The following is an 18,304-nucleotide window of genomic DNA, read 5'->3' on the forward strand; positions in this document are numbered from 1 at the left end:
CAATGGTGCAATCTCGGCTCACCGCAACCTCTGCCTCCTGGGTTCAGGCAATTCTCCTGCCTCAGCCTCCTGAGTAGCTGGGATTACAGGCACGCACCACCACGCCCAGCTAATTTTTTGTATTTTTAGTAGAGACGGGGTTTCACAATGTTGACCAAGATGGTCTCGATCTCTTGACCTCGTGATCCACCTACCTCGGCCTCCCAGAGTGCTGGGATTACAGGCGTGAGCCACCGCGCCCGGCTCCCTTGCCTTTTTAATAAGGTTTAAAATTTCAGTATGTTTTCTGGAATTTACATTTGTGTACATAAAGAGCAGTGAGACGCATGTGTCTTAGGAAACAAGTCAGAGCTTTTATAACTAAATGTGTATTGTATTCTCCAAACTAGGGACTCTGAGAGGTTAGTCTCTTGATTGAAATGTTGTAGAACTCTGAGAAGAGCTTTTCATGTCTATGACATAGTCTGGCCAAGAGTAATCAGGAATAGAATTTCATGAAAAAAGTACAGAGAATATGAAGTAATGTTGAAAGAATGAAACATAACATGTCCATTAAATAAGACAAATTTCACCAGGACGAGGTGGCTCACTCCTGTACTCCCAGCACTTTGGGAGGCCAAGACAGGCAGATCACTTGAGCCCAGGAGTTTAAGACTAGCCTGGCCAACATTTTTTCATCTCTACAAAAAATGAAAAAGCCAGGTGTGGTGGCACACACCTGTGGTCCCAGCTACTCGCGAGGCTGAGGCAGGAGGATCACCTGAGCCTGGCAGGTTGAAGCTGCAGTCAGCCCTGATGGCACCACTGCACTGCAGCCTGGGCAACAGAGCAAGATCCTGTCTCAAAAAAAAAAAAAAAAGAAAGGAAGGAAGAAATAAAAATTTCTTCCTTGACTTGTAAATGATTCTGTAGGTATTGCTAACCTGCTTTCTAGAGGAATTTATTTAAAAATGAAAGTAGGCTAGCTGTGGTGGTTCATGCCTGTTATCCCAGCACTTTGGGAAGCCAAGGTGGGCAGATCATTTGAGCCCAGGAGTTCAAGATCAGCCTAGGCAACATGGTGAAACCCCATCTCTATAAAAAAAATATAAAATTAGCCAGGCGTGGTGGCATACACCTGTAGTTCCAGCTACTTGGGAGGCTAAGGCAGGAGGATCACTTGAACCTGGAAGGCGGAAGTTGCAGTGAGCCTTCATCATACCACTGCACTCCAGCCTCGGGAACAGAGTAAGATTCTGTCTCAAGAGAAAAATAGAGTAGACATCTATTTATACATACACACACATACACACACACACACACACAATTTGTACATAATTACACAGCTTTTTAAAAGAGAAGTAGGCTATATCAAACATTTCAAGGTCGGGCGCAGCAGCTCATTCCTATAATCCCAACACCTGGGTAGCCAAGGCGGGTAGATCACCTGAGGTCAGGAATTCAAGAACAGCCTAGCTAACATGGTGAAATCCATCACTACGAAAAAATACAAAAATTAGCTGGGCATGGTGGCAGGTGCCTGTAAACCCAGCTTCTTGGGAGCTGAGGCAGGGAGAATTGCTTGAACCTGAGAGGTGGAGGTTGCAGTGAGCTGAGATCACACCACTGCACTCCAGCCTGGGCAACAGAACAAGATTCCATCTCAAAAAATAAATAAATAAAACATTTCATAACATGTCTTAAACATTTTAAGAAGGTATGAAATAGGCCAGGCATGGTGGCTTGTACCTGTAATCCCTGCACTTTGGGAGGCTGAGGCAGATAGATCACTTGAGCTCAGGCTGAGGCTGCAGTGAGCCGAAATCATGCCATTGCATTCCAGCCTGGGTGATAGAACAAGACTGTCTCAAAAAAGAAAAAGATGAGAAATAATAAGAAAATATTAATCAAACCAACTATCAACATTACCTAGCTTAGAGACATTAGAGATCTTCCAGTTAAAGTCAGAAACCCCAACTATGCCAACAATCAACATTGTTACTTAGCATTTCTGGAAGTTCTGGCTAATGTGTTAAGCCAAAAAAAAGAAACCATAGACAAAAAATTGAGAAAAGAGGCCGGGCGCGGTGGCTCACGCCTGTAATCCCAGCACTTTGGGAGGCCGAGGCGGGTGGATCACAAGGTCAGGATATCGAGACTATCCTGGTCAACATGGTGAAACCCTGTCTCTACTAAAAATACAAAAAAAATTAGCCGGGCATGGTGGCAGGTACACGTAGTCCCAGCTACTTGGGAGGCTGAGGCAGGAGAAACGCTTGAAGCTGGGAGGCAGAGGTTACAATGAACCAGATCATGCCACTGCACTCCAGCCTGGGTGACAGAGTGAGACTCAGTCTCAAAAAAATTATAATTCAGCAGCATAGTCAGTTACAAGATAAACATTGAAGCCGCCTCCGAGGTTCAAGCGATTCTCCTGCCTCAGCCTCCTGAGTTGCTGAGATTACAGGCTTGTGCCACCACGCCTGGCTAACTTTTTGTATTTTTAGTAGAGTCAGAGTTTCACCATGTTACCCAAACTGGTCTTGAACTCCTGACCTCAAGTGATCCTCCCTCCTCAGCCTCCCCAAGTGCTGGGATTACAGGCATGAGCCACCACGCCCAGCCAACAGGCTTAATTTTTTAGAGCAGTTTTTTTTTTTTTTTTTTGCAGAAAAGCAATTTATTAGGCAGAGAGAGAAAGCCAGCTCCCACACTGTCGTGGGAGGGGATCCCAGAGAGGGAAATCCCTTTTAGAGCAGTTTTACGTGCAGAATGTACAGTTCTCATATTATTCATCCCCGACTGACACACAATTTTCCCTATTATTAACATTAGCATGTCACATTTGTTAGAATTAATGAGCCAATATTACTAACTGAAGTTCATAGTTTACATTAAGCTTCACTTTTCGTGTTCTGTGGGCTTGGCAAATCCCAAATGTAACATATTCATCGTCACAGTATCATTCATAATAGTTACACTGCCCTAACAATCCTGTGTGCCACCTTCTTATTCCTCCTCCTCCCTCCATGCCAGTCTTTTTGATAAAATAATTTGTTTTTTAATAAAGCTTATACCTTAATTACATCTTTGAATATATTAATAAAGTTTTTGTCAGGCCGGGCGCGGTGGCTCACGCCTATAATCCCAGCACTTTGGGAGGCCGAGGCGGGTGGATCACAAGGTCAGGAGATCGAGACTATCCTGGTCAACATGGTGAAACCCCGTCTCTACTAAAAATACAAAAAATTAGCTGGGCATGGTGGCGCGTGCCTGTAATCCCAGCTACTCAGGAGGCTGAGGCAGGAGAATTGCCTGAACCCAGGAGGCGGAGGTTGCGGTGAGCCGAGATCGCGCCATTGCACTCCAGCCTGGGTAACAAGAGCGAAACTCCATCTCAAAATAAATAAATAAATAAAATTTTTGTCAAATTGTTCTTTTTTTTTTTTTTTGAGACAGAGTCTTGCTCTGTTACCCAGGCTGGAGTGCAATGGCTCGATCTCTGCTCACTGCAGCCTCCTCCTCCCACGTTCAAGTGATTCTCCTGCCTCAGCCTCCTGAGTAGATGGAATTACAGGTACCCACCTACCACCGTGGTCAGCTAATTTTTGTATTTTTCATTTGGAGTGAATTCAGATTAGACCATTGATTTTCTTGGCTTTTTTTTTTTTTTTTTTTTTTTGAGAACCAGGGTCTTGTTCTGTTGCCCAGGCTGGAGTGTAGTGGTACAGTCACAGCCCACTGCAGCCTCCTCCTACCCAGATCAGTTAGCCCTTCAGCCTCAGCCTCCCAAGTAGCTGGGACTACAGGCGCGTGCCATGCTACCATGTCTGTCTAATTTTGGGTTTTGTTGTTGTTGTTGTTATTGTTGTCATTTTTTTGTAGAGACAAGGTTTTGCCATGTTGCCAGGCTGGTCTCAAACTCCTCAGCTCAAGCAAGTGATCCTACTGCCTCAACCTCCCAGAGTGCTGAGATTACAGGCATGAACCACCATGCTTGGCCCTGGTTGTCTTCCTTTCATATTACATGTTTTCATTTTCAAACATTTGAGTTTTGCAAGCTTATTTTGAGTGAGAGGAGTTTGTTTTTGTTTTCTCTCCTGAAGCCCAGTGTAGCCCAACAGGGAGCCAGTTCTTATCCCTGCCTCATAAACAGCATGTTAGTCTAAATTTCTCTTTTTTATATTTTACTCTCACTTGTATGTTCTTGAAGGGAGAGGGAGGATCAAAGTGTGTGCCCCTATACCAACCTGGTTTTCCCAAAATCCATTCTATGATGTTATAAATTTATTATATGAACTAGGAAATGAAACTCAAGGGTTTCCCTAGGAAGAAGTTCAGTATTTCTGTTTAAATAGAGAAGGGCTGTTGAATCATTTGTCACACTGCTTCTCTTTTGACTTTATAAGACTAGATAGTCTCTAGGCAGAGAAACAGATTCCTTAAACCAGGGCCATTGAGGTTTATTTGATAAAATGTTTGTGATATGTTTAAAAGTTTCCTGAGGTACTCACATGATGATTGTTACTAGTATAATTGGTGTATAGGGATGGGTGACCCTGCAAAGAAGGGGCACAGCAGACTGTATTTCAGGTGCAGGTGGACCTTACCTTTAGGCAAATACTTGAAATTTTGGCAGGGGGAATCAGGTTTTCCTGTGAGTTTTTGTTTTTGTCTTTTCATAGACATCTATGTGAAGTCTCTGCTTTAGAATCTATAAAACAATAGCTTCAGAGGCCAGGTGCAGTGTTGGGAGGCCAAGGCGGGAGGATGACTTAAGATCAAGAGTTTGAGACCAGCCTGGCTAACAGGGCGAAACCCCATCTCTATTAAAAATGCAAAAATTAGCCAGGCATGGTGGCAGGCGCCTATAATCCCAGCTACTTGGGAAGCTGAGGGAAGAGAATCACTTGAACCCAGAAGGCAGAGGTTGCAGTGAGCTGAGATTGCAGCACTGCATGACAGAGTAAGACTCCATCTCAAAACAAAAAACTATAGCTTCAGAGATTCACTTAAATTATCATTTATACACCAGGAGAGGTGTGGCTCATGCCTGTAATCCCAGCACTCTGGAAGGCTGAGGTGGGCAGATCACTTGAGGACAGGATTTTGAAACGAGCCAAGGCAACATGGCAAAACCCTGTTTTTATAAAAAAAAAATTCACTAGGTGTTGTGATACACACCTGTAGTCTCCGCTATTTGGCAAGCTGGAGGCAGGGGGATTGCTTGAGCTTGGGAGGTTGAGGCTGCCGTGAGCCATGATAGCACCACTGCACTCCAGCCTGGGCGATCAAGTGAGGCCTATCTCCAGAAGTTTTTTTGTTCTGTTTCGTTTTGTTTTAGGCAGGCTCTCACTTTGTCATCTACGTTGGAGCACAGTGGTGACATCACAACTCACTGAAGTCTTGACCTCCCAGGCTTAAGGGGTCCTCCCACCTCAGCCTTGGGTCCAAGTAGCTGGCACTACCAGCATGCGCCACCACACCTGGCTAATTTTTGTATTTTTAGTAGAGATGGGGTTTTGCCCTGTTGGCCAGGCTGGTCACTTGCCCTGTTGGCCAGGCTGGTCACTTGAGCTTAGGAGTTAAGTTACTTGGGCAACATAGCAAGACACCAGAACTCAAGTGTTCCTCCAGCCTCAGCCTCCCAAAGTGCTGGGATACAGGTGTGAGCCACTGTGCTGGATGAATTTTTTTAAAGAAGGTAAAATAAAATGAGTTCAGTCCTTCATTAAAAAAAAAAAAATCTTTAAAGGAAATGTGGGCTAAGTTATTTTCCTGAGAGACTATAAAATTTAGAAAGAAAAATAATCACAATGAAATGTTTTGGGACTATTTTTGGTATTTTAAATTATTGTAAAAATTTATAAATGTGTCAGATTTTGGCCAGGTGCAGTGGCTCACACCTGTAATCCAAGCACTTTTGGGAGGCCAAGGTGGGTGGATCACCTGAAGTCAGGAGTTCGAGACCAGCCTAGCCAACATGGTGAAACTCTTATCTCTAAAAGAGTTTTTAAGTCAGATTTTTAAAAATATTCTTATGGCTGGGTGCAAGTGTCTCATTCCTGCCTGTTAGCCCAACACTTTGAGAGGCCAAGGCAGGCAGATCACTTGAGCTCAGGAGTTAAGTTACCTTGGCAACACAGCAAGACTCCATCTCTACAAAGAAAATGTACAGGGCATGGTGGTGAGCACCTGTAGCTACTTCAAGGGGTTGAGGTGGGAGGATCATTTGAGCCTGTCAGGTCACAGCTGCAGCAAGCCGTGTTTGTATCACTGCAGTCCAGGCAGGGTGACAAAGACACTGTCTCCAATAAGAAAGAAATACTCTTGGTCACAGCTATGATTTCTTTATACCAAATATATTTGTGGATGCCAATCACAACGGGTTTGCCCCTAGGGTGATACAGTTTGATCATTTCCAAGAGTAAGTTGTACTACTATGTAGCAGAGGAGGTGTGCTTAAAAAGTATGGCAGAATGCATATTGAGAAAATAGTATGTTGGCCAGACACAGGAGGCTCACACCTGTTATCTCAGCACTTTGGGAGTCCAAGGTGGGTCACCTGAGGTCAGGAGATCGAGACCAGCCTGGCCAACATGGTGAAACCACGCCTCTACCAAAAATACAAAAATTAGCTGAGCTTGGTGGCACATGCCTGTGGTCCTAGGTACTTAGGAGGTCGAGGTGGGAGGATCACTTGAGCCTGGGAGGTGAAGGATACAGTGAGCCAAGATTATGCCACCGCACTCCAACCTGGGTGACAGAGTGAGACCCAGTCTGAAAAGAAAAAGGAAAAACAAAAGGCAGTAAAGAAGCGAGCCAAAACCAAGATGGCAATGAAAGTGACCTCTGGTAGTCCTCACTTGCTCATTAAAACTTTTTTTTTTTTTTTTTTTTGAGAGGGAGTCTCACTCTATCGCCCAGCTGGAGTGCAGTGGCACGATCTCAGCTCACAGCAACCTCTGCCTCCCTCCCAGGTTCAAACAATTCTCCTGCCTCAGCCTCCTGTGTAGCTGGGGTTGGAGGCACACGCCTCCATACCCAGCTAATTTTTGTATTTTTAGTAGAGACGGGGTTTCACCTTGTTGGCGAGGATGGTCTCGATCTCTTGACCTTGTGATCCGCCTTCCTCGGCCTCCCAAAGTGCTGAGATTACAGGCATGAGCCACCACAGCAGGCCTAAAACTTTTTTTAAAAAAGATATGAAAAGAGGCCAGGCACAGAACTACTTGGGAGACTGAGGCAGGAGAATCGCTTGAACCCAGGAGGCAGAGGTTGCAGTAAGCCAAGATCTCACCACTGCACTCCAGCCTGGCAACAGAGCAAGACTCCATCTCAAAAACAAACAAAAAACCTGAAAAGTTCCACGTCCTAGGAAATTCCTCAGGCCCAGACAAACAAGAAAGTCGGTCAAAATAAAAAATAAAAATTAAGGCCAGGGGCAGTGGCTCACACCTACAATCCCAGCACTTTGGAAGGCCGATTCGGGAGGATCATTAGGTCAGGGGTTCGAGACCAGCCTGACCAACATGATGAAACCCTGTCTCTACTAAAAATAGAAAAATTAGCCGGGCATGGTAGCATGTACCTTTAATTCCAGCTACTCAGGAGGCTGATGTACAAGAATCGCTTGAACCTGGGAGACAGAGGTTGCAGTGAGCCAAGATCGCACCACTGCACTCCAGCCTGGGTAACAGAGCGAGACTCTGTCTCAAAAAAAATAATAAAAAAAATTTTTTAATTGTGATTATTTTCCAAAACTTGGCCAAGCACAGTATCTGACACCCGTAATCCCAGCACTTTGGGAGACCGAGGCAGGTGGATCACCTCAGGTCAGGAATTCAAGACCAACCTGACCTACGTGGAGAAACCCCATCTCTACTAAAAATACAAAAATTGACCAGGTGTGGTAACACATGCCTGTAATCTCAGCACTTTGGGAGGCCAAGGCAGGTGAATCACCTGAGGTCAGGAGTTCGAGGCCAGCCTGGCCAACATAGTGAAACTCCGTCTCTACTGAAAATACGAAAAATTAGCTGGGCGTAGTCGCGCGAGCCTATAATCCCAGCTACTCGGGAGTTGGAGGTTGCAATGTGTTGAAATCACACCATTGCACTCCAACTTGGGCAAAACTCTGTCTCCAAAAAAAAAGAAAGTTACTTTTTTAAAAAAGAAAATAGTATGTTATGTTGCCCAACTCTCCCTCCAGTCTGAAAGTCTAGACATAGGAGCATCATAATAAACAAGGCAAATCTGCCTCTTTTCTGCTTTATACTGGTCAGACTACATTGTGAGTCTCAAGGTCACATTGTAGTCTAGTCCAATCACACTGTAAGAGCAAGAAGAAAGCAGCCAGTGGGTGAGGATACTTGAAGTAACCTTCTGAGCAACCACAGGGAGAACCCTGGTGGGAAAGGGGCAAGCCAGGAGGGACATTCTAACCACTTCATTCTTTCATTCAGCTCTCCTTTGAAGGTAACTAACAGCTTTCTAGTTGTTGTTACATAATCTTCATTTTTTGTTTCTAATTGTCTTAGTTGGGTTTAAGCTACAAGAAAACTCTTGTTTGGAACTAACTAAAACTCTCTCACTCAAGGTGCAATTTGAGTATTAAGAAAAAAAAAAAAACTCTCACATTAGGTTGAACTGTGGAACTACTTCTACAGGAGTGGGTAATGTACCATCTTCTGGCCAGATCACACATTTATATGACTCTAATGACAGTCTTGTATTGTCTTTAATTGACAACAGGAAGAGCTGAAGAGAGACCTGAAAATTAAGAAAGAAAAAGACCTGATGCAGGTGGCTCAAGCCATGGCAGTACCTGCACCCTGCCCCCCAGTGACGGCAGCTCCTCCAGCCCCTCCAGCCCCTCCACCTTCACCTCCCCCTCCACCTGCTGTGCAACACACAGGCCACCTGTCCACACCTACCTTACCTGCTGCTTCCCAGAAGAGGAAGCGGGAAGAGGAAAAAGACTCAAGCTCAAAGTCCAAGAAGAAGAAAATGATCTCTACTACCTCAAAGGAAACTAAGAAGGACACAAAGCTTTACTGTATCTGTAAAACGCCTTATGATGAATCTAAGTGAGTAGATCTTTTTGAGCTCTAGTTTTTTTGTCTTGAAAGTTTAGCTGTGAAATTGACAGTTTTGAAGACAATATTTTGAGAGTGATATAAATGAAAATATCAAATTTAAGAGTAATGTTTCATCCATGGTCTTGCATGTGATATTCTTACCCTTGACGCTAGTAAAGTAAAATTTGCTATTTCACGTGTTTGTGATTGTCCTTTGTTATATTCTTTTCTGTCAAAAACAAACTTTCTGTTGCTCCTTTGTTTTCGCCTCTTCCCTCTGAATTAACTCCAAATCTATAAGTAATTGATGTCTGGAGAAGGAGGTGTCATACTATTTCCCAGAATGGAGAGCATCCTTTCTGGGATCTGTTCAGAGTCCTGTGAATACATGAAATCCTGGAAACCATTTGAACATGAATGGGCTGAGGTTTTGAACCTGAGTGGTTCGGTTTCTTAATTGTTTTGTTTTAAGTAGTTCTGTTTTTTATATTAAAATACTGCAACTCAATATTTTTGTCAAAGTTTCCACTTTCTTATCAGAGACAAAAGCCAGAAAAATGCAAGAAGTGTTCCTTTTCCCCATTCCTCAAGCATAACACCCAACAATTTGGCAGCTGGAAGCTGTTTTTGACAGTTGTGACTTGTATTTGGTGATACAAACAAGACTATAGAGGCACTAAAACATAAATGTAGTTTCATTTTTTTGGTCATTACTATCATTTTACAAAACATTTAACTTCTACTTTGAACATTAAAATATAGGCCAGCTTTTTAAAACCACAGTTAACTACCATATTTTTTACAGCACCAAAAAGTTTGATTGTGCTTTAAAAAATAATCATTTAGAATCAATTAATTAGAATTAGGAATGCTTAATACCTACCTTAAGTGGATACCTGATTGATTCCTAAAATAAAATTCTGGTCTCTTCAATGATGTTCAAGTTGCAACATTAAAGCTGCTTTGGTGGTGCTATCTAAATGATAATCTGTTTGCAAATGCCGAATGAAAACTCTTTGTTGGTAAATTGAGCTGTGTGTTGAATTAAACACAGATCACTTTAGACATCTTTACTTTTCATTATCTTACCTCATTGGAAATTACACATAATGTAAACAGTAGAACCCTGTTCAGTGATTTTTTCCTCAGTTTAATACAAGTGTGCCTCACTTTAAGCAAAATATACTAATTGATTTCGATTTCTGAAAGAGGAGTTTGCTTACTTTTCTTTTTCAGTTAAAAAGATTTCCTTACATAATTTCTTTGAATAACAAGGGTTCTTTGGCCTGTTTAGAGTATTCAGATCACAGAAATTCATTTCACACACAACTTCTTTGAAATGCCTACATTGCATAAAATGAGGCACACATGTACATGTGCCCACTGCATCGTGATTGCCTCATTATTTTATGGTTATTTTATATTTTTCATTTTGTCGTTATTAACATTTTAGTATGCCAGGTTCATTCACTCCCTATTTTAGTTGAGATGAGTTAGTGTTTTTAAGAAGTAGTTCGTAATCTCTTGTCCCAAACTAGGCTGGTTTGGGAATCCAGTGAGAGAGAGTGACTAAAAATTGAAATTCAAGTCCTGAACATCCTTCCAGAACACAGCCTATCACCCAGTGGAGGTAATACACAAAGTACCTCAGAGGACCCCCACCTGTGGCAGTGAAAATCATGTGAGAGTCATAGTTCAAAAGAAAAAAGCGCTGGACACCATGGCTCATTACCTGTAACGTAAGCACTTTGGGAGGCTGAGGCCGGAGGATCACCTGAGCCCAGGTGTTTGAGACCAGTCTGGGCAACATAAAGAGGCCGTGTTCTGTACAAAAAATTGGCTGGGTGCAGTGGCTCATGCCTGTAATCCCAGCACTGTGGGAGGCTGAAGTGGACGGATCACCTGAGGCCAGGAGTTCAAGACCAGCCTGGCCAACATGGTGAAATCCTGTCTCTACTAAAAATACAAAAATTAGCCAGGTGTGGTGGCACACACCTGTAATCCCAGCTACTCGGGAGGCCGAGGCAGGAGAATCACTTGAACCCAAGAGACGGAGGTTGCAGTGAGCTGAGATTTCAACACTGCACTCCAGCCTAGGAGACAGAGCAAGTCTCCGTCAAAAAAAAAAAAAAAAATGCCGGGCCTGGTGGTGCACACCTATAGTCCTAGCTACTCGGGAGGCTGAGGTGGGAGGATCACATGAGCCTGGGAGGTCCAGGCTGCATGGGGCCATGATCCTGCCCCTGCTCTACAGCCTGGGCTCTACAGCAAGACACTGTCTCAAAAAAAAGTTAGTGGTAACAGGATAAACCACATAACCATGTATTATTCCTTCACATTCATGAAGCAGGTCAATTTGAAGCTTGAGGACGACTTCCATTCCTCTAGGTGAATCTACCAAGAAATGCCTTGGTAGAACTAAGAGTGCCAATGGTATCAGCAAGGCCAGTCTGTTTCCCTGTGATTCATGGTAATTCTCACTATGACTTTGACATGGTGTTCCTGCACAGTGCCTATCAACACTTGTAGACACACTGTATAAGCATTTGTTACATTTACTTTTCCTTTTGTCATTGGAGGTCTTTTATTACAGAGGCCACTCTGTACTCCACAATTACACACTTATACAGCTCCATCTTACCAAACACTGAAGAACCTCACAGGTTTTAGATAGCTATCCTGGCATTGTTCTCCACACCTGGTCCCTGGTGTTGAATTGAAACAGCTCCTTCCAAGTTCCTTGCCCGTTAATTAGCCAGGCCACTGTCCATATTGTCACAAACATTATATTAACTGAAAAACTGACCCATGCCATAATCCATTATGAGAGATTATTTTCAATTATATTAAATTTCATTGTTTATTTGGCAAATCTGGTAGAGATTGAATTGCTATATGTAACTTTCTTAGTTCTCTTCTTCATATCATATTTTGACCATTTATCTTCTACACCTGGCTGACCTGCATGTTCTTGTAGTGTAACTTCTACTTGGTGTTTGCGCTTTGCTTTGTTTCCAATTTTAAATTGTGAGATACATTTTCAAACCTATCTAAGAAATAGCCCTGATATTGAAATGGCTTCTGTGGAATAGGTTTGACAGATGTAAGTCTTTGATTCTTTGGCTTTGGTTTTTGTGCCTGTTACAGTTTTACACACATTCATTCAGAGGAAGACATTACCATCAGTGTGTTGTTTCTTTTTTCAAATTCTAGTATGTTTTTAAAGACTCATATTTCACTAAGCAGTGTACTTGTTGAAACTGATGTGAGTGACTTTATGTTTCCACACATGATAGAGTGTCAGCTACTGAAGTTTGCCAAGGGTAGAATGGTTGGATTCAGGAATGTTTAGCTGACTCATTGCAGGAAGTTATCCTGTAAAAAAAGTGAATCAAGGCAGGGAAGACAGATTTAAGTACCATGCGGCTCAAAATGACAATTACATTGTCATTTTCATTGTGAATACTTTTAGGTTCTATATTGGCTGTGATCTTTGTACTAACTGGTATCATGGAGAATGTGTTGGCATCACAGAAAAGGAGGCTAAGAAAATGGATGTGTACATCTGTAATGATTGTAAACGGGCACAAGAGGGCAGCAGTGAGGAATTGTACTGTATCTGCAGAACACCTTATGATGAGTCACAGTGAGTTCCGATAAGAGCATCATATTTAATAATTTAGGAAGCCAAATTGCTCTGACTGGTTACTTATTTATTTTAAAATAAAAAGCAGATTTTTTTTTACATTGATTATACACTTACATTACAAATTCCTTTTCAATTTTTTTTTCTCTTTTTCCCTCTACCTACCCTTCAAAATTTATCTTGCTTCATAGTGAATGTTTGAGACACATTGGGGAAATGTGGTTTAATGGTAGATTTGATTCTTCAATATGTAACATAGAAATTAATGAGATTAAAATAGCCTGACTTGTTTGGACTTTATCAGTGTTTGAAATGGTGCTTTATTGTAGGTTAGAAAAACACTAATTTGGGTACAAGCTCTGAGACTGTTACTAGCTTGTAGGAATTTGAACTCCCATACGATACAGTACTAGTTGAAAGATTTTTGGCTTTGTTTTCAGCTTTAAAATGAATTAAATGTTTTATATTTATTTTTAAATTGGTTCTCCAGTATTGCACAGTGTTCTTACAAATTTTTTTACTGCTTGTTCTTAACATCAAAAATACTAAATTAACGTACTGGAATGTCAATCTTGAAAGTATTAAAATCGTAATACTAAAACTACTTTATATCCCAGGGTTTAGCAAGTTTTCAGGTGCATGCTTTATTATAAGGAACATCATCCCATCTGTTTTCAACTCACATTTCCATTTCGGATCTTGCAGATTTTATATTGGCTGTGATCGGTGTCAGAATTGGTACCATGGGCGCTGCGTTGGCATCTTGCAAAGTGAGGCAGAGCTCATTGATGAGTATGTCTGTCCACAGTGCCAGTCAACAGAGGATGCCATGACAGTGCTCACGCCACTAACAGAGAAGGATTATGAGGGGTTGAAGAGGGTGCTCCGTTCCTTACAGGTGAGAGACCCCTCTGTGTGCAACATTTGAAAATAAAATAAACCACCATAAGTTTGGAAGCATTTCTAGGATTTCAGGTTTCCAATCTTAGAGTGATTATTTACTGACTCCCAGCTAGTCTAGTGAAGTGCTTCACGCACTTCAGTTCTTCACATACCAGTGTCCTGAGCTTTGCCATATCTCCACACAAACTCAGTTTATCTAACACACATAAGTGTTCAAGTGACTCACTTATTTATACATTTGATTTTTAAAGAAACTTCCTCTCACTCCCGTGGATTGAGAAATAGTTTGATTAGATTATAGTTATTCTTTTCCTTATGAAAAACAGAAAAGGGGCCGAACACAGTAGCTCACACCTGTAATCCCAGCACTTTGGGAGGCTGAAGCAGGCAGATTACGAGGTCAGGAGTTCGAGACCAGACTGGCCAACATGGTGAAACCCTGTCTCTACTAGAAATACAAAAAAATTAGGGCCGGGCACAGTGGCTCAAGCCTGTAATCCCAGCACTTTGGGAGGCCGAGGCGGGTGGATCACGAGGTCAAGAGATCGAGACCATCCTGGTCAACATGGTGAAACCCCGTCTCTACTATAAATACAAAAAATTAGCTGGGCATGGTGGCGCATGCCTGTAATCCCAGCTACTCAGGAGGCTGAGGCAGGAGAATTGCCTGAACCCAGGAGGCGGAGGTTGCAGTGAGCCGAGATCGCGCCATTGCACTCCAGCCTGGGTAACAAGAGCAAAACTCCGTCTCAAAAAAAAAAAAAAAAAAAAATTAGTTGGGGATGGTGGTGCACACCTGTAATCCCAGCTACTAGGGAGGCTAAGGCCAGATAATCGCTTGACCCCAGGAGGCAGAGGTAGCAGTGAGCCAAGATGGAGCCACACAGCACTCCAGCCCAGGCAACAGTATGAGACCCTGTCTCAAAAAAGAAAAAGAAAAAAAAGAAAGAAAAACAGGATGGAGATGGTTTGCAGGATTAGCAAGTGATAGATATGTATTGAAGACATAGAAGACCAGTGTGGACCAGGCGTGGTGCCTCACACTTGTAATCCCAGCACTTTGGGAGGCCAAAGTGGGTGGATCACGAGGTCAGGGGTTCCAGACCACCCTGACCAACATGGTGAAACCCCGTTTCTAGTAAAAATACATAAATTGGCTGGGCACAGTGGCGCATACCTGTAATCTCAGCTACTCACCAGACTGAGGCAGGAAAATCACTTGAACCCAGGAGGCAGAGGTTGCAGTGAGCCGAGATTGCACCACTGCACTCCAGGCTGCGTGACAGAGTGAGACTCCATCTCAAGGATAAAAAAAAAAAAAAAGAAGGCCGATGTGTTCACACCTATAATCAGCACTTTGGGAGGCCAAGGCAGAGGATCACTTGAGTCAACAAGTTAGAGACCAACCTGGGCAACAAAGTAAGACCCCATCTCTGAAAACATGTATTTAAAAAAATTAGCTTGGCATGTTGGCACACACTTGTAATCCCAGCTACTCGGGAGACTGAGGTGAGAGGATCACTTGAGCACAGTGAGCATGATCATCATGCCACTCCACTCCAGCCTGGGTGACAGAGCAAGACCCTGTCTCAAAAAAAATGGGGGAAATAAGAGAGTATAGTGCAATGGATTGAAACTTTCTTGGCCAGGCGAGGTGGCTCACGCCTGTAATCCAAGCACTTTGGAGGCCAAGACGGGCGGATCACCTGAGGTCGGGAGTTCAAGACCAGCCTGACCAACATGGTGAAACCCCATCTTTTAAAAAAAAAAAAAAGAAAAAGAAACTTTCTCCTATGTTATCATAATCACAAGAATTTTAGCATCACATCTCTGCCACTTCATCATAACCAGCTGTGGTAATGACTCCACACTTGGAACCCATCCCACCTGTTGACAGAAGCAGTTGCAATGCCAGCATCACTCAGTGAGTGACAGGTCATCAATGTAGGGCCCAGAATACTGATTTTGTGAATTCTAACTTGTGCTCCAGCCCTCCACACTAAGGTCTTCTGGCCAGCCTTTAAGTACCATTATTGTAGAGGATGCTTATCTTCGGTAACTTATTGCTAGAGCAGAAATCACCTAATATGGTTTGTTTGTTTGTTTGTTTTTGAGATGGGGTCTTGTTCTTATTGCCCAGGCTGGAGTGCAGTGGCGCGATCTCAGCTCACTGCAGTCTTCACCTCCCAGGTTTAAGCAGTTCTCCTGCTTCAGCCTCCCAAGTAGCTGGAATTACAGGACAGGCATGCACCACCATGTCCATAATCACAGCTACTCAGGAGGCTGAGGCAGGAGAATCACTTCAACTTGGGAGGTGGAGATTGCAGTGGACCGAGATCGTACCACTGAACTCCAGGCTAGGCAACAGAGCGAAACTCCATCTCAAAAAAAAAATTTTTTTTAATTAACCTTTATGTTCATTGATGTAGTAACTTAACTGGGAAACTTAAATGGAAGTAGTGTTTTCACTGACAATAATGATGCCTATTTTTTCATTATAGGCCCATAAGATGGCCTGGCCTTTCCTTGAACCAGTAGACCCTAATGATGCACCAGATTATTATGGTGTTATTAAGGAACCTATGGGTAAGTACATGAGTTGAATATGAAGTTTTTTCAGAAGTCTCAGTGGATATTTTATCCATAAAATTAATATCTTAGAATGTTTTTAGCAAGCCTGGTGGGGGTATACATTGGTATAGTTACTTTGGAGGGTAAATTGGTAGTATCTATATAAAGTTTAATTGCGCATACTCTTGAACCCAGCAGTTTTACTTCTTAGGATTTACATATGCATAGGTATGTTCATTTCGACAGTATTTATAATTACAAAAACACTGGAAATGGGCCAGGAGGAGTGGCTCACGCCTGTAATCCCAGCACTTCGGGAGGCTGAGGCAGATGGATCACCTGAGGTCAGGAGTTCAAGACCAACCTGGCCAACATGGTGAAACCCCATCTCTACAAAAATAGAAAAGTTAGCCGGGTATGGTGGCAGGCACCTGTAATCCTAGCTACTGAGGTGGCTGAGGCACAAGAATCACTTGAACTCGGGAGGCAGAGGTTGGAGTGAGCCAAGATAGCGCCACTGCAATCCACCTGAGCCACAGAGCAAGACTCCATCTCAAAAAAAAAAAAATTAGAAAAATTACCCTGTCTCTACTAAAAACACAAAAAATTTAGCTGGGCATGGCCTGTAATCCCAGCTACTCAGGAGGCTGAGGCAGAAGACTCACTTGAACCCGGAGGCGGAAGTTGCAGTGAGCCAAGATCATGCCATTGCACTCCAGCTTGGATGATTCTGTCTCAAAAAAAAAAAAGAAAAAAGAAAAATTAAAACGTAGCTAAAAGCTTCCAAAGAATCACTTACCGCTAATGAAAGAATTATGTTCCAAAAGCCAGCTAAGCATTTTTTTAAATGAGAAGAGTTTGTGTTTTGTGGCAGCTTCAAAGAGGGGGAAACGTGAAGAGGAAATAAATTACTATCTTTGAAAAACAAACATAAACAAGTAGTTATTACCTCTGTTCTCCTGATGTTGAAGATGAAGGAGTTAATCATTGTACATATTTCAATTGGTGTAGTCACCTTTGAAAAAGTACCTGGGATGTTTACTAAAATAAGTATGTTGGCAATAGAAATAATAGTACAAGTTAATTGTAGACAATTTACAAAATAAATACTATACAAAATTAGCCAGGTATGGTGGCACATGCCTGTAATTCCAGCTATTCGGGAAGCTGAGGCAGAAGAAGCACTTGAACCCAGGAGGAGAGGTTGCAGTGAACCCAGATGGTGCCATTGCACTCCAGCCTGGGCAACAAGAGCGAAACTCCATCTCAAAAAATAAAAAATAAAAAAATAAGAAAACAGGATAGGCCAGGCACGGTGGCTCATGCTAGTAATCCCAGGACTTTGGGAGGCTGAGACAAGACTTGAGCCCAGGAGTTCAAGCCCAGCCTGGCCAACATGGTGAAACCCCATCTCTACTACAAAAAAAGTACATAAATTAAGCCGGGCATGGTGGCGGGTGCCTGTAATCCCAGCTACTAAGGAGGCTGAGGCACAAAAATCACTTGAACCTGGGAGGCATAGGTTGCTATGAGCTGAGATCGCACCATTGCACTCCAGCCTGGGCGACAGAGAGAGACTCTGTCTCAAAAAAAAAAAAAAAAATTAGCCAGGCATGGTGTACTCAGGAAGCTGAAGTGGATTACTTGAGCCCAGGATGTGAAGGCTGCAGTGAGCCAGGATCATCCCACTGCATTCCAGCCTGAGTGATAGAATAAGACCCTATCTCAAAAAAAAAAAAAAAAAAAAAAAAAACGGCTGGGCATTGTGGCTCATGTCTATAATCCCAGCACTTGGAGAGGCCGAGGCAGGTGGATCACTGGAGGTCAGAAGTTCAAGACTAGCCCAACCAACATGGTGAAACCCCCCTCTCTACTGAATATAAAAAATTAGCCGGGCATGGTGTCAAGTATCTGTAATAGGCTGAGGCAGGAGAATTGCTTGAACCTGGGAGGCAGAGGTTTCAGTGAGCCAAGATAGCACCACTGCACTCCAGCCTGGGCAAAAAGTGAGACCTTTACCCACAAAAATAATAATAAAATACATATATACATACTAAGAAAAACATCATCTCCTATATCTCCTAAGTAGGTACATAAATGATATAGATCTCCAAAACATATTGTT

The 18,304-nt window shown here is 42.8% G+C and overlaps 1 protein-coding gene across 3 annotated transcripts in view; it reads left to right on the forward strand.

The window, feature by feature from the left end:
* BPTF (bromodomain PHD finger transcription factor) overlaps positions 1 to 18,304 on the forward strand; it is a 155,451-nt gene that overhangs the window by 119,741 nt on the left and 17,406 nt on the right. For all 3 annotated transcript variants that reach the window (XM_012453870.3, XM_012453869.3, XM_064369659.1), the window contains 3 exons: positions 8,734 to 9,068; positions 13,411 to 13,603; positions 16,110 to 16,194. In XM_012453870.3, the coding sequence (XP_012309293.2) occupies positions 8,734 to 9,068; positions 13,411 to 13,603; positions 16,110 to 16,194 (613 nt within the window). The remainder of the gene's footprint in view (positions 1 to 8,733; positions 9,069 to 13,410; positions 13,604 to 16,109; positions 16,195 to 18,304) is intronic.

Source organism: Aotus nancymaae, unplaced genomic scaffold, assembly GCF_030222135.1.
Source record: "Aotus nancymaae isolate 86718 unplaced genomic scaffold, 86718_ANA_hifiasm-v0.15.2.pri h1tg000089l, whole genome shotgun sequence".
In the NCBI taxonomy this organism is placed as follows: Eukaryota; Metazoa; Chordata; class Mammalia; order Primates; family Aotidae; genus Aotus; species Aotus nancymaae.